The 26086-nt window shown below is 48.3% G+C and overlaps 1 protein-coding gene and 2 long non-coding RNA genes across 6 annotated transcripts in view; 2 read left to right on the top strand and 1 right to left on the bottom strand.

Annotated features, from left to right (window-relative positions):
* Nucleotides 1–2235: 2235 nt before the first annotated feature.
* On the top strand, nucleotides 2236–7411 carry LOC145720892 (uncharacterized). The gene is made up of 3 exons (XR_014144156.1): nucleotides 2236–2370; nucleotides 2890–3193; nucleotides 7167–7411. It is a non-coding gene; the product is annotated as an uncharacterized LOC145720892 (long non-coding RNA).
* Nucleotides 7412–7495: 84 nt separating this feature from the next.
* LOC115944874 (uncharacterized) overlaps nucleotides 7496–26086 on the bottom strand; it is a 75664-nt gene continuing 57073 nt past the window's right edge. For 2 of the 4 annotated variants that reach the window (XR_014144151.1, XR_004079376.2), the window contains 2 exons: nucleotides 8585–8680; nucleotides 7496–8236 (listed from right to left, as the gene is read on the bottom strand). This is a non-coding gene — a long non-coding RNA (uncharacterized LOC115944874). Of the gene's footprint in view, nucleotides 8237–8584; nucleotides 8681–9561; nucleotides 9750–12930; nucleotides 24268–26086 lie in introns of all 4 variants that reach the window. The other 2 variants (XR_014144150.1, XR_014144152.1) reach the window with 2 other exon arrangements.
* On the top strand, nucleotides 19500–22717 carry S100A10 (S100 calcium binding protein A10). Its single transcript, XM_006728388.3, has 2 exons — nucleotides 19500–19634; nucleotides 22312–22717. The coding sequence occupies exons 1-2, from the start codon at nucleotides 19503–19505 to the stop codon at nucleotides 22471–22473; spliced, it is 294 nt and encodes a 97-aa protein (XP_006728451.1). The 5' UTR covers nucleotides 19500–19502; the 3' UTR covers nucleotides 22474–22717.

Here is a 26086-nt window from a genome sequence, read left to right as displayed (position 1 = left end):
TTGATCTGTTAGAAGAAAGTGTATCTCAAAATTTTAAAGAGAGAACAACTTGGGCGCCTGGGTGGCTCAGTTGGTTGAGCGGCTGCCTTCGGCTCAGGTCATGATCCTGGAGTCCCGGGATCGAGTCCCGCATCAGGCTCCCTGCTTGGCGGGGAGTCTGCTTCTCCCTCTGACCCTCCCCCCTCTCATGTGCTCTCTCTCATTCTCTCTCTCTCAAATAAATAAATAAAATCTTTAAAAAAAATAAAAATAAAAAAAATAAATAAAGAGAGAACAACTTATATATATATATGCCAAAAATAAGGATAACTACTATGAAGGGATAGAAAATGACTCTAAAAATGAAAAATAAAAATGTTTTTTTAAAAAAGGGATTGACAAGATGTTGGTTGAAAATGGGAAAAAGAAAAATTCAAAAAAAAAAAAGACAGTTAAAAAAAATTAACTTTGAAAGACTAAAGAATCATGGGGAAAAAGCCATGAATTCTATGTGCAGTATTCCCCTAGCGCTGGAGTTCTGCCGTTCTCATTGATCGGTAAACTTGGTCTTGGCTGGCTGTTCTCGCTGATCTTCTGGGGGAGGGGCCTGTTGCCATGGTTCCAAAATGTCTTTGCCGGAGGCGGGATTGCCCCACCCTTGCCGTTCCGGGCTAAGTCATCTGCTAGGGTTTGCTCTCGGGAGCTTTTGTTCCAAGCTCTCCGTACAGCTTTGGAGGACAACAGTGAAAATGGCGGCCTCCCAATCTCCGCCCCGGAGGAGCCGAGACCTCGGGGCCCCGCTCCTCAGTGAGCCCCCAGAGAAAAGCAGTCAATCACTCCCGTCTCCCCTGTCTCCGGCCGCACTCCATGCTCACCTGGCCTGTGACCGAGCGTTTCTGTCTCTGGCACCCGACCCCGTGTGGAGTCTCCAAGCCCAGCAGATCCCTGCGGTGCGCTCCTGCGCCGCTCCTCCCCGGGGAAGAAAGGGAATCTCCCCGGATCTGCTGCTTGTTGGGTCCCTGCGGGAGAAGCAGTGGCCCGACTGTGCCCCGGATCCTGGTTTATGACAACCCCTAGCTGAGAGCCCACTCCTCTGCTCCACCTCTGCAGCCGGCTTCCCTGCTCCGATACCTGGGAGCTCTGCCACACTCAGGCACCCCTGGTCTTTCTGTGACCCCGAGGGTCCTGAGACCACACTGTCCCACGAGGGTTCCACCCCCCACTTAGCCACTTGAGCGACGTCCCTCAGCGGAGCAGGCTTCTAAAAGTTCTGATTTTGTGCTCCGCTGCTCTATCGCTTGCCAGAAGCGGCCGACGGAGGCCCCCTCCCCCGCCGTCTATCCTCCTGAATATCGCCTCCGATTCACTTCTCTGCACGTCCTACCTTCCAGAAAGTGGTCACTTTTCTGTTCAGAGAGTTGTTGCTATTCTTTTCTTCGATCTCCTGTTGAGTTTGTAGGTGTTCAGAATGGTCTGATCCCTATCCAGCTGAATTCCTGAGACCAGACAAAATCCACGTCTCCTACTCCTCCCTCTGTTTTCCATTTTTCTATCAATGGATACAGATCACTTTTTTCATCAGAAAGACACACATAAGTATTAAACTTTCAACATTCCTCACAGTATTCAAAATAAAGTTCAAGTTTTTTCCCTCAGCACCGGAGACTCTTTGTGATCTGGCCCTTCAAGGATTCCATGTCCTGATCTCCTGTAGCCTCCAAACACATACCACGTATAACCACCAAACCTTCCAGATCATCTATTATTTCTCCAGATGTCTCTGCCTTACTCCCTCATTCCCCCACCTTCCTAACCTGGAGAGCTCAGACTCATCCTTCAGATTAGCCTCAAGAGGCTCCCCCTGCAAGAAGCCTCTCCTATATCCCCCTGCTCTCTGCTCTGCACTCCAGCAACAACCAAAGGCACCTCAGCCATGATGCTTTTCACCTTTACGTGTTGTTTTGTCCCTAGACTGGGATTCCTGAAGGGAGAGACAATGTCTTTATTTCTGGATCCACAGCATTTAGACAATGTCAGGCATAAAGTTGGCACTCAATAACTTTCTGAATGAATATACCAAAATGATCTATAAAATGTAATGAGTTTCCCAAATATTGGTTATTGTTATCCTCATTTTGAAAATAAACAGCTTCAGAGAGGTGAAGAGACTTGCCCTAGGTCTCAAAGCTAATAAGTGGGAAAACCTGAATTCAAACCTCATTTTTCTAATCCTCTTTCTACTTCACCACAGCTGCTACCATTAAATATTAACAAGGAAAAAACAATGTTATCGTGGGTTGGGTCAAGTTGACGGACAGCTGTCTCATACCGGAAGTTTTTCTGTCATTAACAGACCTTGATGACACATCTACCGTTAACTTTTAAGAACAGGTAAGCTGAGAAGCATGAATGTGTTTTAAAATATGAAGGGCTTTAACCCTTATCTGCTAGAATAGGTGACAGATAGTAAATCCGATCTTTCACAAAGAGAAGTTGGGCACACTGGGCTGGGCTGTAGGGGCTCTCCCAGCAGTCCATCCTCAGGTGTCCCAGCGGCTCCGAGCCAGGGCCACTGTCCTCAGCAGCCCGTGTTGACCAGTGACTTACCCTCCCCGCCAACATCCCCCATATTCTGCTCAGAAGACACAGTACACCAAGACAAATCTCTGTCCCCAAGGAACCTACAGGCTCTGAGGGAGACAGGCAACTGCACAAGCAATTTCTACACCCTGTGATAAGGGCCAGGAGGTGCGAAGGGAGGCCCGAGGACCAACACCCAGCCCCAGTCTGGGGGGATTCAGGGAGGCGTCATGTTGGAGATGACATCTGACCAGAACCTTGAGGGTGCCTGGCTCTGCAATCAGCCGGTACTTCCACCTTCTGATCCCCCTTCACTGTCTTCCCCCGCAGCCTGTCTCCTCAGCTGCAGCATGAATTCCTCTCAAGCACAGAACTGCTGCCTTCATCCCTGCATTCCCTGAAGCACCTAGCCCTGCAGCTACGTCCCGCTTTCCAAATGCCAGTATGATGCTCTCATCACTGAACTGAGCCTGGCCAGGAAAACCTCTGCAGGCACCAGGCATACTTCCAGGACCTCAGCCTGACTACCAGCATGTGCAGGAAGCCATGGGGCCCTGTCCAAGGAAGCAGGCTCTGTGCAGCGACAACTGGAAAAGCCAGTGTCTACACACTCTCCCAAGTCACCATGCCAGGGGTAGGTCCAACAATCTGAGACTAATCACAAAGTAGGTCATTTCCACCTGGAATCCCACCAGCACCTTGTTCAGCACCTTCCTTCCCCAACCAGTGTCTCCACCCTGTGTGTGGCAGGCACCTCAGTGATACAGGTGCCCGGCTGCACCCTCCTGCCCACTATCACCACCACCATTCGAATTCAGGCCTGCATCATCCCCACCATCATCTTCTGGCTCCCACTCTCCCTGTTCCCAGTTGGCGACTCCAGCTATTGTGGTTTATTGTTCTGCAATTTAAATCTCTAGCCTGGAGTTCAAGCTAGGCCTTCCCCCCACCCAAGCCTTTTTCCAGTTGCACTTACTGTTTCCCCAAATGTGTCCTGACGTTTGCCCCTCTGTAGTTCTGTTCCTCCTACCCCCTGACTGCCCTCCTCTCTCTACGTGTTCCCCGTGCCACATCAATGCCCATCAGAGGGGACAGCACCCAACCTTCAAGGCTCACTTCAAACCCTGTGTCTCCCACAAGTTATTCCTAAGGGTCCTAGCCAATAGCGAGCCTACTGTTCTGAATCCTACCGGGTTACGGTCTACACTTGTGCAACACTGGCCATACACAGGACCTCCCATCAGAGCTACTCAGGAACGCTGCTCCTGTTCCTGCCTAGATTCCGGTTATATTCCGAAGCAGCTACAGTCCTCGTTGTTGCTCTACCCAAAGAAAGGCAGAGAGGGGTGGTGGCAAGAGTGAGGCTTCGAGACTAGGCTTAGTGTGGGTTCTGACAGGGCCATAATATGCTCTTAGGTAAATTATTTATTTAATCCTGCCCCTTATTCTACTGGGGCCACGCTGAAAGAAGCACCCACCACAGCGGAGCTACTCGCTCCGCAGCCACCAGAGGGCCCCACAGCACTAGCTGGGAAGCAAGGACACACCCTCTCCCCGCGCAAATCCCCGAGGGCGTCCCACTGCAGCTTCCCCTTGCTTCCCCGGAAACCCCAGAGCTAGCTGCTGGCTGACGCTGACATCAGTTCTGACCAAGCATCCAGCTTTTCTTTTTCTTTTTTTTAAGATTTATTTATTTATTTGAGAGAGAGGGCGCGTGCGCTCGCGCAGGGAGGGGCAGGAAGAGGGAGAGAGAAATTTTAGCAGATTCCTCGCTGAGCTCTGAGCCGGAGGCAGGACTCTATCTCACAACCGCGAGATCACCACGACCCCCGAGATCACCACGACCCCCGAGATCACCACGACCCCCGAGATCACGACCTAAGCCAGCCGAAACCAAGAGCCGGACTTTCAGACGACTGTGCCACCCAGGGGCCCCCAAAGCCGCCAGCTTTCCACAAAGGGTTTGACTCACCAGGGCCCCATAGGTCTGAGCCCTCCCCAGCCACATTCCAGTATCACCAATGAACACACAGCCTCTGTGGCCTAAACAACTTTTTTTCATACAGGCCCAGAATTTCTGCCTGGAGCACCACTTGCTCTCAAGTGTTAATAAGGGAAAAAGGCCTGCATATGAGACTGGCCAATTATAGCCCATGAGAAGTAGCTCTCCCCCTGCAGAGTTTGCATCCAGCACCAAGCATTCTTGGGGTTCAGACAAGCTGGTGTTCTATTACTTAACTCAGGGTCTTTTTTTCTTCCTCCTTGCAAGAGACCAGGTAAATCAGGGTCTCTTGTGACGAGAAAAATGGAAAAGGAAAGCTAAAATTCCCAGATTTTTCTTTGTCGTCCACCCCAACCCATAACACAAGTGGATTCACAAGCTTTTTTTTTTTTTTAGATTTTTTTTTATTTATTTGAGAGAGAGAGAGAGAAAGGGGGGAGGGGCAGAAGGAGAGAGAGAGAGAATCTTAAGCAGACTCTGCGCTGAGCCCAGAGCCTGACTTGGGGCTCGATCTCACGATCTCACGATCATGAGCCTGAGATCACCTGAGCCAAAACCAAGACTCAGATGCCTAACCGACTGTGCCACCCAGGTGCCCGATTCACAAACTTATAACAGATTTTCATTTAGGTTTTGATTGTCTCTTTCGGAGTGTTTACTAAGAGGCTGTAATATCCAGGGGAAAAAAATTTTTTTAAGATTTTATTTATCTTTTTGACAGAGACAGACACAGCGAGAGAGGGAACACAAGCAGGGGGAGTGAGAGAGGGAGAAGCAGGCTTCCCGTGGAGAAGGGAGCCCGATGCGGGGCTCGATCCCAGGACCCCGGGATCATGACCTGAGCCGAAGGCAGACGCTTAACGACTGAGCCACCAGGTGCCCTTCCAGGAAAATATTTTTAAATAATTATAAGACCTGGAGCACCTGGGTAGCTCAGTGGATTAAGCATCTGCCTTCGGCTCAGGTCATGATCTCAGGGTCCTGGGATCGAGCCCCGTGTCCAGCTCTCTGCTCAACAGGGAGTCTCCTTCTCCCTCTCCCTCTGTGCTTGCTCGCTCTCTCAAATAAATAAAATCTTTAAAAAAATAATAATTATAAGACCTTGAGGGGTTGGTTCCTACCATCAGGATGGCTGCACATAAATCACCTCATATAATTCCCATAATAATTACTCCCTAGGACAGGCATTTAAGGAATTTCATAGACGAGGAACAGAGGGCATAAAGACATGCCTGCCCACGGCACAAAGCAACCCTGCAGCAGAGCCAGGATTCCATACAGGCCCGTCCGGCTCCAAGCCATCCTCCGTTTAGTAATAATTATGATTAACATGAGTGTGGCGCTTCCCATGTGCCAGGCACTCAGCTAAGCATTTATATGCATTTTCTCATTTATATTTGCAACATCCCTGTGAGGCAGGTACTAAGATCAAGTCCCTTTTCCAAATGAGAAAACTAAAATTTGGAAAGCTTAGGTGGCTAATGAGAGGCACAGAAAATAGGATTGACCTCAAGTCTGTGCTCTTAACCACCATGTTAAGACCTAGCAAATTGTGCCTTCTACGTCATGTCCTGTCACCCTCCCCTCTGCTCCCCACCATGCTGCAGGCTCACTTTCCCTGCCCACCTCCCAGTCTCTGCACTTGCTTTTCCCTCCACAGGGTAAGCTTCCTCCTAGCCCCTGCTCTGTGTGCAACCCTGGTTCCTCGTCTTCCTCTAAGTCTTCAGTGTACTCTTCCATGACTTTTTTTTCAAGATTTTATTTATTTATTTATTTGTTAGAGAGAGAGAGCACAAGCAGGGGGAGCGGCAGGCAGAGGGAGAAGCAGGCTCCCCACCGAGCAGGGAGCCTGATGAGGGGCTCCATCCCAGGGTCCTGGCATCATGACCTGAGCTGAAGGCAAACGCTTAACCCACTGAGCCACCCAGGCATCCCTCTTCCCTGACTTTTTACCTAAAACATGTCCTCTTCAATTTTTCTCTCATTCGGACTCTTGCATTTCCCATCATGGCCCTCGTTACAACCTACCACAATTTTTAGATTAGTTTAGCTTTCTCCTTTACTTGCATTTTGTTTGTCTTTCCCAGTAGAATGTAAGGCCTTGGAAATTTGTCTATCTTGGTCATTGACATAGCCACAGTACCCAGACCATACCAGGTATTGGAAGGTGCTCAGTTAAAAAAAAAGAAGAAGGCGCTCCGTGAATATCTGATAGATTATAATCATTAGAATTTGCAGCTCACCTACAGAAGAAGCAGGTAGTTTCCAACCCCCAACTAAGAGTTCTGTGTTTAAAAGGAAGGAAGGGAGGGAGGAAGATAGGCAAGCTACAGTCCTTCAGCTTTTGCTGCCCCACGAGATAAGTTAGCACAGCAAACATGGCCTCTATGGAACCCTCCGGTGCCCTGGAGGGAAGACTGCTCAAAGGCGTTTGCCCACGAATCACACACTACAGACCTTGACCCCTGCTTGGCCTCCCTAGAGCTTCTGCTTCACAGAGGGAGGGACCACACAGAAGCTGGCTGCTGTGCAGAACCTGCTGCCTGCTGGGCAGAGCTGGTGCCTTCATGGTCACTCACTGCTTCATTTTTTTCTGTCACCCCAGAAGATCGGTGTCTCTCCCTATTTTACCCAGAGGGAGACTCAAGTTCACAGTGGTGTGATGACCGGCCCGGAGCCTGGCAGCTGGTAAGGGGGGTAGCCATTCACACTCCTTTAACATTCTTCAGTGACTCCCTGTTACCTTCAAAAACAAGCTCGAAGCTCCTTAGAAGAGTATCTCAGGTGCCCCAGGAAAGGCACCTCCTCTCAGGACTGGGGCAATTCCTGGGATAGAAGCACTACTCCACAATTCCATGCTCTGGCACGTGCTTTTCCCCCGTCTGCCCCCACACAATCGAAGCCCGACTTGTCTATCCCAAGAAAATAAACAGGTGGGCAAAGATGTTTATTCAAAGGTAGTCCTATTGTATATCATTATATATGGCAGTAAAAAGAAAAACAACTGGTAACAACCTAAATGTTCAAAAACTACGGAAAAGGTTTAATAAATTACATTTCCCTGTTGAGGGTGTCCACACTTGGGGGTTTGTTGTTTTGTTTTGTTTTCTGGATTGCCAGCAACTCGTCTTGGCCAGGCAGCCATACATCTGTGGTTTTGGAGGACCGCGGTGACTCCTCAGGGCTCCTTCACTGACAGATGAAGTGTTCTTTTGCTACAACTATGATTCACACCAGTAACAGTTTCTGGGCAAACAGAATGTGGAGCTAGGCTGCATGCAGTTTCCCTGTGCTACAGGCACAACTTGATACACACGAAGAGACAAAAAGGTGTAGTATCTACCAGACCTGGGTGAACTGTGCCTCGTGAGGCTCCAACAGAGTCTCGGGACGGAAGCTGGTTCACTCGAACATGCCACAGTGCTGTAACTCTTATGTGCGCCACTTAATCTTTCTGAGTGTGCTGCCAAAATTTCTAGCACTCAAAAGAATGCCATTCTATCTGTTAGGGTTATGCTGTAACAAGTAAACCCCCAAATTCCACAGTTTTCTTTTTCACCCACATAACTGTTCCAGCGAAGCTGTGCCTAGTTAGCAGGTGGTTTTCCTCCACTCAGTGATTCAGTAACCCGGCCTCCTTCAGCTGTGATTCTTCCAACCCTAAAGCCTCAGCGTCTAGCAGAGGGAAAGAAAAAATGTGGTAAAGTCACCTCTTAACCAATTTGGTCTGCAAGTGACACATCTTCCAGTTCCATTCAGCGGGTGCCTGGTCAGAGTCCCACCTAAATGCAAGAGGTGCTGGGATCCTAATTCCCGGCCGAGTACTCCTGTCCACTCTGACGGGAAGAGCACACAATTCTGGTGAACAGGCCGCCCTCTGGGCTGCAGCTACAAACCCCAAAAAGTTAAGAACCACCGGGTAATGGGTTTTGTGTCTACCCTGAGAAGAGGGACAACTCCCACTGCTGCCTCAGTAGTGGAACAATGTCCCCTGCTCCTAGCATTTAGTGTACTAGAACATACCATAGACCTGGTGGAGAGCTTCAACATTGCCTTCTCTTCGCTCCAGGGACCACACTGAGTCAGGCCTCTGTTCCCATTCCTTGGATGGCTGTTAATCTAAAAAATAAAACTACCAGTTATTTTACCAGCAAATATGGGCTTATTTGGGAATAGCAGAGAATTACAAACTGGGACAAGCAAACGTAGGCAAGTCAGGAGAACAAAGGAGGACTGCTCTTTTATAGAGGAAATTGGAAGTTCACAGGCACTATTATAAACATCAAGTCCATTCAAGTAAACTGGGAATGTGAAGCGTAGTGGCTTTTCATTGGCTGAGTTGTGACAGTCTCTCATTGGCTGGACTGTGCTAGAAAGCCTTCCTCCCTCCCGCCTGGATAGTAAAGTAGTATCCACCTGCAAGGTCCCTCTCTTCCTTTTGGGTCTGCAATTGATGAGCGCTAGGGCATGAGAGCTCCCCCTGCTGGCTTCCTGACTCCACTTTAAACAAGATTTTCTTTTATTGATTTTTCACAGAGCCATCTGTTTCTTTCTGCACAGCTCCCCTTCCCCCTGCTACTCTACCATCCTTGCTGGGCAGCTCTGGCTCAGGCACTGCTGCCTGATCTGATTGGTTGTCACTAGGTAAACAGAGTTGGCTCCACTGTATGCATGTGGTTTACAAGGCATGACTACTTTCTCAAGAAAGAATGGCCTAGGGGGGCCTGGGTGGTTCAGTCGTTAAGCGTCTGCCTTCAGCTCAGGTCATGATTCCAAGGTCCTGGGATCGAGCCCCGCATTGGGCTCCCTGCTCAGCCGGGAGCCTGCTTCTCCCTTTCCCTCTGCCTGCTACTCCCCCTGCTTATGTCCTCTCTCTCTCTCTCTGTCCGATAAATAAACAAAATCTTTAAAAAGAAAAAGAAAGAACGAACTGCCTGGTACAACCTCTTCTAGAGGAGATTATAATAAGCATGGTAGATAATGGGACTTTATGGACCTACCAGTACGAAATTGTAGAAAGCTGCACAAAGGCAGAGATAGCAGCCATCCTACTGACCATTTTCACCACTGCGTCCTCAGCACTTAACAGGGTTTCAGAAACCCAGTTCCCTCTGTCTTTGGAGCCACAGCTACTAGGACCTGGGGGGTCTCAGAGTCTGGCACCAGCAACCAGAAGAGAGCAGAGAAGCTACAGTGTAGTTGAATAGGGAAAAAAAAAGAATGAGTGAATGAATGAGCATGTTCTTGACAATATTTAATGACAGAAAATAGTAAAAAGAAAAAAGAGAGAAAAAGAATGAAAGAAAGAAAGAAAAGATAAAACATAAAGTATTATGGGACAAAAATAGAACACATAATTCTATAATCAGTGTGATCACAATTTGGAAATCTCACATCAAAAGCAAAAAAAAAAAATTATATTTTTGACAATCTTCAGCACTTCCTACCCCTTCACTAAGTAACTACCACCCAACCCACCGATGGATTTACTAGCAGTTGTCACAATGGCTACTGTTTGCCAGTTCCGGCTGATGTCTGACAACTCTTCAGGGAAATGTGGATGTGCTCTCTTGGGGTAGAGAAGGCTTCTGAGTTCTTTCTTCCTATTGCATTGCATCTGGAGCTTTTTCTTTGCTGCCCACCTTTTTGGTGAGCAAGTTTTATGTTCGGGGAGAGGTGGGAGAGACAGCTTGGATCCAGATCCATTGCCTCAACTCATTTTTTCTGAATTTGCTTTAGGGACCAAATTTGAGAATGCCCTCTGGGTTCAATTTTTTAAAATCCCCCTCTGTCCCCCCAAATCCCCAAATTACAAATACGTGCGTGCGTGTAAGCATGTGTGCATACACACACACACACACACACATATAATAGATGTATAAAAAGACTAGAAAACACAGAAATGTTTATCTTTGGTTCATAGGTTTACAAATAATTGTATTTTCTTTTCCATACATTGGTATATTTTCCAAACCTATAATAAGAATACAACCTGTTTTATAATCAGATTTAAAAGTCACAATAAGTGTCATTGTTACTTTTAAAACGTCGACCAAACGTTGCCTCCTCCAGGAATTGTTCTGTGACCACTCGGAGTCAACATTCTCCAAGCATCCCCTAGTGTCCTCTACCATTCACTGGGGGCACCGGATTTTAATTGTTTGCTTATCTATCTTTCAACTAGATTGGAAGCTCTTTGAGGGAAGAAACTGAATGCCCAGGGCCTGCCACATATACTGAGCATTCGTAAAGGTTTGTGGATCAAATGAGGAAATCAAGTAAGTAAGAGTATACAAACTCAGGTATTCTCATTCTAAAACCAGTTGCATCTTCCCTGGGACTAACGGGATCCAGGATTTTCTCCACTCTTGACTATAACCTGGGGCCTGGGAAAAACTTGGGAAGCATATGGCAAGATTTTTAAGAACTCCCCCCTAAACAGTCACCACCAGGGTTGCAGGAACCCAGCGTGAGTGAGAATTGAAATCCAAATTGGGTTTTCCTAGCAAGAGCCAAGATTAGTTACATGGTAGCACCTGGAGGATTCCCCGACTCTGCTCATTCCTTTAGGATCACTCACTCCACTCCTCCCAGGACCTCCCCTGGGAACAAAGGAAAACCCAGGACTTAGGACTGGGCCCTTTTCCACCAACAGCTGCTAGTAGTTTGCATTTAACCCTAAACAGCAGTTAAAATAAATGGGGGGAGGAGGGAAACACTGTGCATCCACTAGAAACACTTAGGTTTTCTCTAAATTTCTTCCAGAAATTTCTCCTACAGGGCTTCGAGAACCAAACAGGCCAATTACAGGAAAAAGGAGGCTTAGGAACTTTGGTCTTGACTGTGGTCAACCACAACTGAAGCTGCACTGTCCACCACGTGGAGCCATACACACTGAGGGGTCAATCCCTTGTTCAACAAAGGGTTCATGTGGGAGCCGACTAGCCAACAGCACCCTTCATCCCCCCCCACCCCCCGCGGGGCAAGCACAGGCAGGGCTTCTCCCCTAGACCTAGGCGGATGGGCACAGGCCACGAAGACCCTCCGGACTCACGTCCTGCGCCTAATCTGAGAATACACCTTGGCGGTCGTTAGGATTCCACGTGCCCTCCCTCCCTGCGGTACCGTCTAGTCCTAGCCCCGTAGGTTACCGAAGAGCCGCCTACATCTGGTTCTGGGCCAGCGCGCCCCACCGGCAGAACCGCTGGATTCTTTGATTTCCTCGCGCGCTCACTCTCTAAACCAAACCCGAGAGGAAGGGCACGGCCCAGGGTGGGGATGTCCTGAAATATCCGAGAGCTCTCGAGTAGGAAATGATGTTCACAAGAATGCTCTCGGGCGAGGTAAGAGCGGGTGGAGGTCCGCGCGCTGCGGCACCGCCGGGAGGGTGTGTGCCTGCGCGGGGCGTGGGGGGGGACAGGAAGAGGAGGGCGGGGGAAGGGGTGGGGTGAGCGCGGCCCGGACACTGGCCCAGGCTCCTCCTGCCTCCCCCTCCCCCCCCACTCCCCCACCCTCGCCCCGTACTAAGGCTCCCAGCCCTCTGCGCTCCGCTCACTGGCCGTGCGTCCCAGCCAGCCAATCGTCCCTGCTGCGCCTCAGGTCAAGGTGAGTTCCGCCCGCCGCTCCCCGGCCGCTCCCCAGCCCCGACCCGGCGCCCGGGGAAGCCCCCCATCGGCTGCCCGGGCTTCGCGCGGTTGTTCCGGGCGCCGGGGGCTGCTGGGTGTCCACTTCTCAGCGCCCTGGGCCACACCCGGGCGAGGCGGGCAGCGCCCCTGCCCTTGATCCTCGCGGACTGGAGGAGGGGCGCTCGTCCTTTATTCCAGGACCGCGGTGTCGGCGCCCCGGAGCCTCTGCTCTCTCCTCCCTTTCCGTTTCTCCTTACTCCCACTTTTCCTACTTTTCCACTAGTCCCCCGAGTTATCCGAAGCCCCGCTTCTCGCCCCTTCCTGGCTGGCCTGTTTCTCTGTGGGCTCCGGCTGTGAGCTGGAGGGCCCGAGCTGGAAGGGTTGGAGCTGGCGGACTCCCTTCCTCAAGGGCACTGCTCAGTCCCTCGCCCAGATGCTTCAGGTTGGGCTTCCTGTTGTTTGTGTGTAGGTGTGTTTGTTTTCTTTATAAAGCTTGGCTAGCCCGCGGTGGCGGAGAGGGGAATATAGGACGGGATTTCCCTCCCGAAAGGATTCCCTTCTTGCGATCTTCATTAAACAAGTGGAACTATAAAGAGGGGAAGAGCAGCCTTGACGAAAGACCTCCCAACCCAGATTAACCTGGCCCGGTGCAATGAGACAGAGATAGACTTGCCGTTGGTACCGGGTCACAACTTGAGCTTAGCCAAAGGAATGCGGCTTTCTCGAAGCCTGGACACTGCTTACTGTCCAGCTGGACTCCGGCTAATTGACTCCGCCAAGTTGGGTGCGTGGGGCTGGTGAGGAAAGCCGATTAAAGCCGAGCAGCTACAAGATAGGCAGAGCAGAGCCCTAGGCCAGACCCTGAGATACATCAAGCCCACCCCCCCTTCCCTCCCAAGGGGAGCTGGGAGCATCGTGCAGGGTCCGGCCAGCACAAAGGGCTCCCGGATTCTAGTGCAGGCCCGTGACTCAGCTGTGAGACCATGTGGGTGTGGCCCCAATGGTTCCAGATACTCTCTGCAGATGGTTCCGACAGAACACTCCCTGAAGGAGAAGGGGAACTGTGCCATCTCAGAGGGCATTTTCCAAGAGGAAGTGAGTCACCGGGACTGGCCAGCCATCTGAAGGAGAGGTTTCTTGACTGAACTGCGGGTGAGGGCAGCAACTGGATTGGTAGGGCCATGGTGAGACGCACCACTGTTGGGGGATTGAGCCGTGTGCCTGCTGGCAGGCTGCCACAGCTTTAGGCGTGAGGTAGCTTTTCCGGTTGATGTTTTTAGCAGTTGCTGCAGGTTTCCACCCCCACACCCCTGCAGCTTGAGTTTCCAAACTGCTGCAGTGGATCTTTATATCCTGCGCTTCAGGTGAGGCCAGGCTCATGGAAACACCCTGACAGTGATCTTTGCCTCCAGCATGCAAGCCAGTTGCAAAGGATAATACCAGAGGCTGGGGCAGAAATGAGTTCATATAACTCATGTGATATTTCTTCATCAGCCTGGCCCTCACAGATTCCTATCCTGTTTCTATTTAATTGTCTCTCCTCGATGGCATATATGCTTTCCCTGACAGCCAGAAGCTACTTTCTTCATCATTGTCCTTGACCCACCATTTGAAGTTTCTTATTTCAGTTCTTCAAGTCTTCTTGAGGGTGTACTGGCCATAAAGTACACTGATTTCTAGGTGATGCTCTTCCCTGACTTTTCTTGCAAACAATGTCAGATGGGCCCTTTTCCTCCCGTGTCTGGCCTTTGACCAGTCCCTCAAGCAGCCACCCCAGTGAAGTCAGGCCTTGGGCTGGGTGGGGCTGAGACTGGGTGCCTCCCTGCTTTCCAATGAGAGTTCCAAAAATGTGGCTTTTTTAGAGTACTACCCACTTGGTATGCCCTTGGATACAGCCCAGTATTTCAAAGTTGAGGGAAACAATGGAATCTTTTCAGGGTTATGATGTATAAATTAGCACTCTGAGTGCTGGGAAAGCTGGAATGAAGTTTTAGCATCTTTCTTAAGCTTTTCATTTTCCTGGAGACTCAACAATTTAGAAATCTCACATCAAAAGCAAAAAAAAAATTTTATATTTTTGACAATCTTCAGCACTTCCTACCCCTTCACTAAGTAACTACCACCCAACCCACCGATGGATTTACTAGCAGTTGTCACAATGGCCACTGTTTGCCAGTTCCGGCTGATGTCTGACAACTCTTCAGGGAAACGTGGATGTGCTTCCTTGGGGTAGAGAAGGCTTCTGAGTTCTTTCTTCCTATTGCATTGCATCTGGAGCTTTTTCTTTGCTGCCCACTTTTTTGGTGAGCAAGTTTTTTTTGTTTTTTGGTTTTTTTTAAAGATTTTATTTATTTATTTGAGAGAAAGAGAGAGAGACAGAGAAACAGCATGAGAGGGGAGAGGGTCAGAGGGAGAAGCGGGCTCCCCGCTGAGCGGGGAGCCTGATGTGGGACTCGATCCCAGGACTCTGGGATCATGACCTGAGCCGAAGGCAGTTGCTTAACCAACTGAGCCACCCAGGCGCCCTTGGTGAGCAAGTTTTATGTTCGGGGAGAGGTGGGAGAGACAGCCTGGATCCAGATCCATTGCCTCAACTCATTTTTTTCTGAATTCTCTTTAGGGATCAAATTCAAAAATACCTTCTGGGTTCAATTAAAAAAAAAAAAAAAAGGTTTTTGCTTTTTTCTTTTCAAAATCTCCAAAGCAAAAGGAAGGAAACCTCAAACGCATTTTTAAATAACAGATGTTTTGACTGTCCCCCTGCCAATTATTTTCTGGGTGGGCCATAAGAAAACTAGGGTATAGACAAGACACAGAAGAGCAAAGTAAATCAGACCTCTTGCTCTTTAAAAGTGTCCTTTTTGAAATTACGGTCTGAATCTGGGCATGGGTCCAGAGCAAACATCTGGGACTGCTCAAGAGCAGACACTTTTCTAAGGAGGCCTCCTGCTCCCTGCTACTCCCAGGAGAATCAAAATGTACATTATTGTCACTTTCATTCTCACCACTTCATTGAGCAGGCTGTGGGAGGGCAGGGTGCTCAAGGAACCCACAATCTAGTGGGGAAAGAATCAGAAACACAATTAGCTAAAATTCAGGATATATTTTTAAACAGTATGCCATTAGCTGGTGAACTCCCCAAAAGCAAGCACCATGGAGAGAGAGAAAGAGTGTGTGCGAGCATGCGTACCAGCCTCACATCAGGGATGGGCACAGCAGGTGCTCAGGGTAGGAGGACCAGAAATGGAAAACTTAATTCCCACCACTGTGACTAAATTTGTGGAGTCCAAAATTCTTTTCTGTAGAGAAAGCTACACGGAGAAAGACTACAGAGTTCTGAGCCTCCATCTTAAAGACCTCTTACCCAGGCAAGCAGGTAGGGAGGATACACAGACATCGGAATAAAATGACTCAATAAAAAAATGAAAGAACCATGAGGTAGTTAACAGCCTGTGGAGCTCACAGTGAGAACCAAAACACAAGAAAACAGCAGGAGTGAGAAGAGAAAGAGAAGTCATGTTCAGGGTCCAGCCAGACCTGTTTAGCAGGACGCGTTTTTTTCCTGCACTCATGGAATGTGCTTTCCTCTGTACCCTACTGTTCCATTTACAGGCAGCCCCTGTGGGCCCCTTCCCCAGCTCTTCCAGCTTCACATCCTTCTGCTGAGGTCTGAACTACAAGGTTTTCAGTCCAGACCTGGGTGGTCACACCTGCACTTCAGGTCCTGCCAAGGGGCTTGTCTGATTTATTCATTCACTCATTTAGCAAATGCTTATCGTGTGGTTCATAGATAGAACAGAATAATTCACAGTTTTTAACCTAGAGGATCTTAAATCTGAGAGAGAGACAGACAGCTGAAAGAGTAAATGGATGGAGTGTTTCAGGTGCAGGACTGGGTTGTCCTGGGTACAGAGAGGATGCTGCCACCTCTCAGCCCCAGGCCCAAGGCACCCCAGCAAAAATGGAGCAGAGCGTGTCGCAGGATTGGAGGGATGGAAGCGCCAGATTCAGGTCCCTGAACTTGCTACTCTAACTACCAACAGTCAGCCCTGCAGCCTGCCCCACCCAAGAGGGGAGGGCCGCTGGCTCGGGGGCAAAGAGCTGCACTTGGGGAACGAGCTCCGTGACTCATCCACTAGCTAAGAGAACAGTTTTAATCACAACTTTTCCCCCTTTTCCTTCATCTTACTTTAAAACCAGTGCACTGGCTCCTCCTTCCAAACAGAATAATTTGCTCATAGCCATGCTCAGTGCTCTCTGGGCACTGGTTCCTGATGAGACTGTGGGCATCTCCTCTGGTTTTCAAAGCCATTCCTCTCTAAGAACTCCTGGCTAGTCACTGTTCTGCATTCTTTTTTTTTTTTTTTTTAAGATTTTATTTATTTATTTGACGGGGCGGGGCGGGGGGGAACACAAGCAGGGGGAGTGGGAGAGGGAGAAGCAGGCTTCCCGCTGAGCAGGGAGCCCGATGTGGGGCTCGATCCCAGGACCCCGGGATCATGACCTGAGCTGAAGGCAGACACCTAACGACTGAGCCACCCAGGTGCCCACTGTTCTGCATTCTTATTTCAAAAGGTCTACCTGACAAATAGGGAGTCAGTTGGCTACTGTACTTACGGCCCATTTCTTAAATAAAACGGTGAGGGGGAGATGGGGGACCCAGTGGGGCAGGCATGTGGCTTCAGAGAGGAATACTTCGTAATGAATGTGGACAAGGAGGGGTAGGACTGGAGTTACCCCGAGACCTGAGCGAATGTGGGTTAGACTGGCCTTACTCTCTTGAAGAACATATTCAAGGGTGGCCAAGATCTCCTGCTTACAACTTGTATCTCTTAGAAGTTCCTAAATTAGCCTGTTCTCCCATTATAGGGGTCCTTACCGTGCTGTGTCCCCTTTCTAGTTCTCTGGCTTTGCAGTGCACTTTCCCTCTGCTCTGCTCTGTGCAGAAGGTGACCTGGGTGTCCGGCAGCCAGTACCAATTTTGGCATCTTTGAGAATCGGTGTGAAGTACCCTACCACTCAGAGCTTAGACATAGGTTTTTTCATACTTCTGGTCACTCTTTTCCTGAGTTATTTCAGAACTGGGGTGGGATCCCACATCTTTCTCCCGTAGGTGACTCATTCGGCTCAGTTCTCTTGAATTGCTGGACTTCCAGAACAATCCAGGCAAGGGCAACTCCATCTAAGCGCCATGGGTTGCCATCGACAACCACAGGGGCTGTGTAGGAAGGGAGGGAAAAGGGTGTGGCTCCCCTGGAATTCATCTCACAGTGGACCTTGAAGCATTAATTTGCTGATCTCTCCAAGAGAACTGCCTTTCAGATGAATCATACCAGAGTCCGGCCTGTAACATTCTCTAGAGTAGCACATTCTTTGGCATGCTGGTTCCTGCACTTTTCTGGGGATTAGGGGGTAGAATTTACAATTCGTAAGTGTAATTGCTCAATCCCCATGGTCACCAACTAACTCCACCTTCTCCTCCGTAAAAGATATTTAGAAATCTGTGAACACAGATCCGTCGGCAGCAGGAACCAGACCGAAATCATGTTTCTGGTTTCTTTGGGCACTCTTCAGCCAGGGAAGGTGCCAGCCTCTTGGTCAACCTGTGCTCAAAACCTGTTTCTGTGACGTGGGGTTTTGGGGGGCTTATTTTTTTTTTAAGATTTTATTTATTTGATAGAATGAGAGAGAGCGCAAGCAGAGGGAGCAGCAGAGGGAGAGGGAGAAGCAGACCCCCCACTAAGTAGGGAGCCCTATTCGGGGCTCCATCCCAGGACCCTGGGATCATGACCTGAGCAGAAGGCAGCCGCTTAACTGACTGAGCCACCCAGGCTCCCCTTTTGGAGCTTTTTTGGTTTTTTGTTGTTGTTTGTTTTTGGAGTGGTATACTACAGTCTCCATTCAAGCTCACCTGTTTTCTATCCACTAGTGTGATCTTAAGTGATGTCAGCCAAAACTACTCTGTTCTGGCCAAAGCATTCCTTCCAATTAAGCCAGAATCCACTGAGCTCCTATTAAATACCAGGCACTGGGTCTTGATGCGGCATATGCCCCCAGATCATTATACCTGAATATAATGATCTGACATGTTTCCTTTCCCTCCTTTTAAACACTTTCTGATGGAAAGTTCTTGCTCTCCCACTGTGCCCCAGACTCAGAGTGGCTCTTCTGTGCTTCCTGCCAAAAACTAGGTCCCCAAAGGAGTTAGGGATATACTGTTACTTGTTCCTTTTCAAGAAACTAGATAATGAGCTTTGGGTAGCTTTGAGAAACTGCACTTTACTACCAGAGATGCAAATGTCTGTATTGCAAGCAGTAACAAGTTCAGACCTTTAGTAGAGAATACACACCCAGCAGAGAAAATTCACTTGTAAGCAGATTTCTATTTTTCTTTTCTTTTTTTTTTTTTTAAAGAGAGAGAGAGCACATGCATGGCAGCGGGGGTGGGGGCAGGCGCCTTGCAGGGGGAGAGGGAGAGAGAATGCTAAGAAGATACCAGCTGGGGTGCCTGGGTGGCTCAGTCAGTTAAGTGTCTGCCTTTGGCTCAGGTCATGATCCCAGGGTCATGATCCCACATCGGGCTTGCTGCTCAGCGGGAAGCCTGCTTCTCCCTCTCCCTCTGCTGCTCCCTGCAGCTTGTGCTCTCTCTCTCTCTCAAATAAATAAATAAAATCTTTAAAAAGAAATAAAATAAAAAGAAGACTCTGCACTGAGCAGGGCTGGATCTCACGACCCTGAGATCACAACCTGAGCCAAAACCAGTAGTCGGACACTCAGCCAACTGTGCCACCTAGGGGCCCTGTTAGCAGATTTCTAAAAAACTTACACTGAATCAGGTTTCCTAGTTAAGCTTGGAGGGTTGAAGTTTTCAGTATTAACCAGGCTTGACTGTGTGGGTTGTTGGTATTCAGACGTATCTAAGAGTCCCATGTACCAGTGCCAAGAGAAAAGATGAAACCTCTGCTCCTTCAGTAGGTGCTTTGTCAGTTAAAAAGAGGGACACTGACCTTGCTTTTCCAAATGATTAGAGTTTTTATTGCTCATTAGGTGATTTATGCAGAATTAGTGGACAATTAGACAAATTCGTCATTCAGAGCATCAGTACCTGAGGTGCCCATTTCCATCAGCAGGAGGCCCAACACCTGGGATGAACTGGGCCTTAGATTCATTGAACGTTAGAGCCGGAAAGGGTCACATGGATGACCTAATGACTTTCCTTCCAGTTACCCGCAGAAGACTGGCAATATGTGTGGCTTAAAAGTTCAGGTAAACTCTTTCTTTACATCTTTTAAAAGGTTTCAACAGACCTCACCAAAATGCCGTCTCAAATGGAACATGCCATGGAAACCATGATGTTCACGTTTCACAAGTTTGCTGGGGATAAAGGCTACTTAACAAAGGAGGACCTGAGAGTACTCATGGAAAAGGAGTTCCCTGGATTTTTGGAAGTAAGTACTGAACGGCCCAGAAAGAACCAGACACGAACCCCAGTGTTTCTAGCCCTGGTGGCTTTTCCTTCCCCTTTTCATCCCTTCCCTGCGGAGGCCACCAGCAGAAAGGTGTCTTTGTTCCTTTGTTTATTAAACATTATTGAGTGCCTACTGTTTGTGAGATATAGGAGGGGAAGCAGAACGTAGAGAAGACACAGTCCCTGCCCTCAAGGAGCTTACGATTTGGAGGTGAAACAAGGCTGCACACATATAACCACAAGATGGCCATTGAGACAGAGATGGAGAAAAAAGGCCTCTCACTGGAGAGTCATCAACCAGAAAGTGGCAACCTCAGGTCCTAAACCTGGCACTGGAGATGCCACATTCTGGTCACATCCACTCCGAGCAGTTTGCATCTCTTCCTAAGTTGCTTCAGATAAAGCCTTTTTAAAAATATGTGTCCTGCTCTAATCTATAAAGAAATGGTGTCGAGCATCTGCTGAATGAGAGCCAAGCGTGACTCCAGAAATCACTGCTTTCCGCACGGAAAATGCTATGAGAACACAGGAACACAGCTTGAGTCCCACAGACTGAGGGGCCCATCAGGACTAGGAGAGGACTCTGCCATCAGCTCAGACACCTCACTCAAGACATTAGGCCACAAGGCACAGTTGTCCTTTTACATGGTAGGCCCTCAAGACATGGTTGTGGTATTTAACCGAAGGGGAAATGTTGCTTGACAAAATTCTGGCGTGAAATGCAAGCCCCTCTCTCCCTGCCATTACTGTGGTCATTTGAAAGGATTGTTACTGGGGCGCCTGGGTGGCTCAGTCAGTTAAGTGGCTGTCTGCGGCTCAGGTTATGATCCGGGGGTCCTGGAATCGAGCCCCACATCAGGCTCTTGCTCAGTGAGAAGCCTGCTTCTCCCTCTGTCTCTGCCTGCAGCTCTGCCTGCTTGTGCTCTCTCTCTGTCAAATAAATAAATAAAATCTAAAAAAAAAGGAAAGGAAGGAAGGAAGAGGATCGTTACTGTGAGTGCGGGAGAAAACTGCATTAGCCTCTAACAGGTGAAGGGAGATGGTGGTAAAGGGCTGGGTCCTATGTCTTGTCATCTGCCTGGTGGTTAGCACATTCGTCAAGCCCCTGCCTCCTGATTCCGTAAAGACGGGGTTTTACAGTACACTCTGATTTCCATGTCATCACCACCAGTTAAGTAAACAGAGACCAGTAGCCCAGCTGCCGTCTCACAGCTGCACTTAACACAATGCTAGCCCAGAAGGGGGCAGAATACGCTGTTGTTCTGCTTTTGTACATCCTCTGATAACAGCCCCAGACCAGGAGTTAGAAGATCTGGCTTTGTCCTAACACTGGGCAGGTGGCTTTGGTTTCTGGGTCTCGGTTCCTGCCCCTGTAAATGAGAGGGCTGGACACGATTACCTCCACACTTCCGCTCTCTGCGATCCTTCCAGGCAAGCATAAAATGCGGGTTCATTATAAGCCTGCCCATCACACAAAGGCATTCTCCGCGTACTAAACCCTGCATAAAATGCAAAGCGAGGATGAACATCATGTGAGACCCAGACCCTTTCCCCCTGAGGCGTTGCAGCATGAGAAACATAAAGGGTGTACGGAGTACGGAGGACCGAACATGGTGGTGTCATTTACTCCAGGCATGGGTCCTAATTCCAGGCACACCCACACCTGCTGCTCTGACAGAGCATTGTTTCTAAAGTTGACCCTTGTGTCATCCAAATTGCACTCCTTCTGACCACAGCCAGGAAGCCAGGGGTGAAGCCAGAATTAACTGAAACCCACCTTAAGTGGACGCAGCCCCACAGAGTGAGTCGCAGTTGATGGCTTAGGACGGAGTTTTCATTCCTCAAGTGGGAAATGCTGCTGCTTTAGCCTAGGGGGTCTCTGGGTGCAGGGTGGAAACATCCAGCCCGAGACGCTGAGCGTGAGTTCCCTCACTCGTGTACACAACCAGTAGAAGTATAGAGACTTTCCCTGAACACCTTAACACCTCCAGAGGGCCACATCTCCCTCCCTGGTTGATGGTCTGGCCCCTGTAGGAGCAGCCACGCTTCCCACTTATAACCATCCTCACTAGGAACAGGAGTGATCTGAAACTTACTCCCTAAATTATCTTACGCCATCTTTTCTTACAGAGTTTCCCTTTTCAAGGATTTGACCACGTTATCAGAAACAAGCACTTGTTAAGAGAATGTAGGCTGACACTGCAAAAAAAAAAAAAAAAAATGGGGAGCTTAGGGGGGTTCTTAGGCAGAATCCTGTGATTTCGAAAATTGTAGAAATGGCTGAACTAGAAGCAGAACAGGTCAGAGGTCATGCCAGGTTCACAGTGGCAAATGCGGTGGACTGAGAATTAGGAGGCCTGGTCTAGCTTCTCTGACATGAATCCTCCTCTTCCTTGAAATAGGCAGTTCCTAAGATCCCTATAGTTATATGAAAGGATACCACGGAAACCTCTTTCCTAGGTTATTAATATGAATTTACTGAAATGCTCCCTCAAGGCAGAAAAATACATTTAGGTGACCTCCAAAGATCACTTACAACTTACAACAAGAGTTCAGATAATTGGAAGATTATATTAATGGTTGTCAACAGGGCAAATCAGAGAAGCTTGTCACAGTAACCACTGACCGATATTTCTTGCCTTTGTTCTTTTTTTTAGAATCAAAAAGACCCTCTGGCTGTGGACAAAATAATGAAGGACCTGGACCAGTGCCGAGACGGCAAAGTGGGCTTCCAGAGCTTCTTCTCGCTAATTGCTGGGCTCACCATCGCATGCAATGACTATTTCGTAATACACATGAAGCAGAAGGGAAAGAAGTAGGCAACATGAGCAACACTCCCGCCCGCCCAATGAGAGTTCTCCCGAAGGGTCTCTTTAGGAATCTGTCCCACAGCTTCACCCTGTATAAACGATTCCATGAGCAGATCGGGACCCTCAGAAAATGTACAAATAAAATCCAACCCCCATTTGAGAAGCAGAGAAAGTCAGATAAGCTTTTGATTTTTATATTGCTTGTACCCTCTTACCCTCAATAAACAAATTCCTTTTTTAGTTCCTCACTTGAGGTGGAATGTTTGTTCCTTCTTCAGAAATGCTTCTTCCCTGCTTCATTCCCGAAGAGCCTGCATGCCCTTGGGCAGCCGGCGCACCACAGAGTGGGCAAAACGGGAAAGCGCTCTCCTTTCAGGCTTGGAGTCTGACTTCCCTGATTGATCCGCCCTTGGAGCTGTGTCTAGCTGAAGGACCAAAACTCCAAGGATTAAGAGAAGGCAGTGCTAGAACATATCCTAATTTTACCATTACTGAGCACTGTCTCGTCTAGTTAAGTCAGGGCCTTTCCAACAAGCACTTTGAATGCCTGAGATGTCAGAGTCCAATTTTCATTGCAAAGTTTCGGCAAATTCTCAGGTAAAAATAAGTCCATAAGGCAACTGATCAAAAAACAGAGTCTGGTGTGATGCTTCAGTAACAACAACACACTAACATATGTTGAGTTGTCACGAGATGTCATGAATGGATTGAGATGGCAGGAAATAGGCTAGCACAACTTACAGAATGGAGTAGTCCTTTTCTGTTGAAAATGAAGTGCCAGTACTAATGCCTTAAAAAACAGCAAGATGTTTCTCCCAGCCCGGTCTGTGCCTGTTGCAAGCTTCAGCATATGCGCATTATGTGCTATGTATGCTATACCCTGTTCTTATGGAGAGATGATGTATGAATTGGCACATGAAATTGTTCCAATTAAATAGGTCAGTGAAGATGGAAACATTTGTTCTTATGATTGGACACATCGACATAATTCTGGGGAAAGGCTCAGTATGAGGTCGTCCATCCTCACAAGGAAAAGCATGCAAAAGGGGACAGGGTAGTCCAAAACTAGCTTTGGGAAAAAGAAATCTGTAATAAAATCAAGGTCAAAGGTACAGTTCCAGCCATTTTATTTTGTCTCAGCCAAGAAATGAACAAGGTAATACAACTCAGCTTTGCAGCGATGGGATTATACCAGGTTTACAAAGAGGGATTTATTACAAGTCATTAAATGGAGGGAGGGTTGACGAGCTGAAGGCACTGACCCTGGCAATGTCAGGTCACAGAACTGGGCCACCAAGGGGGCTGCTGGCTCAGGAAGCCATCTGCTGAACTGGGAAGCCCTTGCTGCAGCTGGGCAGCTCCAGAGCCACACAACCCAGATACCCATTTCCCTGCCTCCTTCCACACAGGACTTGGCTCCCCACCCAAGGCTCAAGGAAGTACATCTAATTAGCAGAACTGCAATCACATCGGAGCCCTAACTTCAAGGGAGTCTGGGAAATAAGAGTTTCACATTTTCCAACCTCTGCACATTAGGAGTTGACCAATCCACCATATCTGCCACAGTGATGATTTTTTTTTGTTAAAGATTTTATCCATTTATTTAAGAGAGAGCATGTGCGCATGAGCAGGGGGGAGGGGCAGAGGGAGAAGCAGGGTCCCCACTGAGCAGGGAGCTGGTGGAACTCGGGGCCCAGGACCCCGGGATCATGACCTGAGCCGAAGGCAGACACTCAACTGACTGAGCCACCCAGGCGCCCCAACCACAGGGATGATTCTTAATTCCGAAGCAAGTCTTCCAACCTGTAGGTTAAAGAAACCATGGCTCTAAGGAAAGAAGGCTCTAAAAGATAACCTCTGACAGCTACAGGGAATGGAGAAGAAACTGACCCATCACAGTCCAGCAAACTGTCTGTCTTACAGGAATGTGTATCAGCCCAGATTTACCCCTTTAGTTTACACCACCTGCTTACTAGGACAAATGTGTTTACTGAGTATTATAAAATTGGTGTGCAATTCACAAATGAGCAAGTGAAACTGTAACACAGGGATGTTACTGTGGGCTCAGATGTCCCCAAATCCACAGCAAGCTTTCACACTCTAAACCTCGTTACCTGAAAACAGAAAGAGAACTAGCCCAGGAGAGATTCAGGAGTTAGGGCAGAGGAAGTTTCAATTCATGTTCATAGTGGGTATGTAGATTCCAAAAAATTCTAATGCAATGTGTTATTCCTAGAAGATGACCCCAGACTCTGGCATTCAGAATAGTATCCGATGCCAGGCAACCATCTGGGGGTGTGTGTGCATGATGGAGCTGGTAGGGGAAGGGGAGAATAGCACATTTTCCTTAACGTTAGCCCCATTGCTCAGAACACAGAGTTTTGAGCTAGTACAAAGGAAATAAAAATGGTATTTATGGTTCAAAACCCCACATGACTGTGCATGCCAACATAAACAACAGATCCCACAATCTGACCTACCGAAACAATCATCTAGGCTTCAAGAGTCGCAGTCTAATGGCTCCCAGAGGGCAAAGCTCTGATTATGCCAACAGCCATCAAGAGGAACCTCTGGAAAATTCCTCTCATTCTGCTACAAGGCTGAGTTGTAAAAGCAAACCCCGCCCCTCTCCACACCCAGTTATGAAGGAAGAACAGATGGCAGTGTGGAAATGCTGCAGAGCTGACCCTGAAACACATCTCATTTTCTCTCTTGGACCCCATGCCTTTGTCTAAGTCCCCTGAACATGAGTCAATTACCTGTGACTTAGTATTTTTCTACCTAAGTCATCTCCATGGGAGACCAAGGGCAAGTATATAAACCTCTTTCTCAGTTTGACCAACTTGATAGTGATTGTTCAAGTATCTTCTCCAGCTCTTAACCTCAGAAGGGCAGTCGTGAATAGTCATGAATTCATTCATTTGGGAATTATTTACAAAGGCTATCTATAGGAATGATAATGAGCAAAGTTCTGTGGTGGATATAAAGAGGCAGATGCCCACAGTGCCTGCTCAAGATTGCAATCTGGTTGAAAGATAATAGACAAAGCAGACAAAAAAAATTAAATAACACAACAGAGCATTAGCAAGAGTGAGGTATGACGGGCACCCTTGGTCACTGTTGACAGGAAAGTAATTTCTACAGCCTTTGTGGGAAGCAAAGTTGGGAGTGTGCACCAGCACCCTTCAATGTGTTGTTCTTGACCTAACGTCTCTATCCCGGGAGAATTTATCCTAACAAAGTAACAAAAGATCATGACAAAGATCTGTATACAGATATATTTGATGCAGCAATCTTTAGAGTAGCTAAAACGTGAATACAACTTCAAGGTCCAACAATAGGGTTAAATAAGTTAAGTACAGGGATGCCTGGGTGGCTCAGTCAGTTAGGCCTTTGGCTCGGGTTGTGATCCCAGGGCCCTGGGATCAAGTCCTGCATCCGACTCCTTGCTCAGCGGGGAGCCTGCTTCTCCCTCTGCCTGCCACTCCCCCTGCTTGTGCTCTCTCTCTCTCTTTGACAAATAAATAAATAAAATTGTTAAAAAACAATAATAATAAATAAATAAATAAGTTAAATATAAATGTACATGGGATGCTATAGAACTCATGAAAACCATGACTTT

Source organism: Leptonychotes weddellii, chromosome 4 (assembly GCF_054177405.1).
Source record: "Leptonychotes weddellii isolate Sample4059 chromosome 4, ASM5417740v2, whole genome shotgun sequence".
NCBI classification, from domain to species: Eukaryota; Metazoa; Chordata; class Mammalia; order Carnivora; family Phocidae; genus Leptonychotes; species Leptonychotes weddellii.
Note: the sequence above shows the minus strand (reverse complement) of the source record. Positions and strands in the feature narration are given on the sequence as shown.

Excerpts from the sequence above, each read along its gene's own strand:
- S100A10 (XM_006728388.3), top strand. The coding sequence starts at position 19,503 with ATGCCGTCTCAAATGGAACATGCCATGGAAACCATGATGTTCACGTTT. Across the intron at positions 19,635-22,311 it reads AGTTCCCTGGATTTTTGGAA|AATCAAAAAGACCCTCTGGC; the intron begins GTAAGTACTGAA and ends TCTTTTTTTTAG.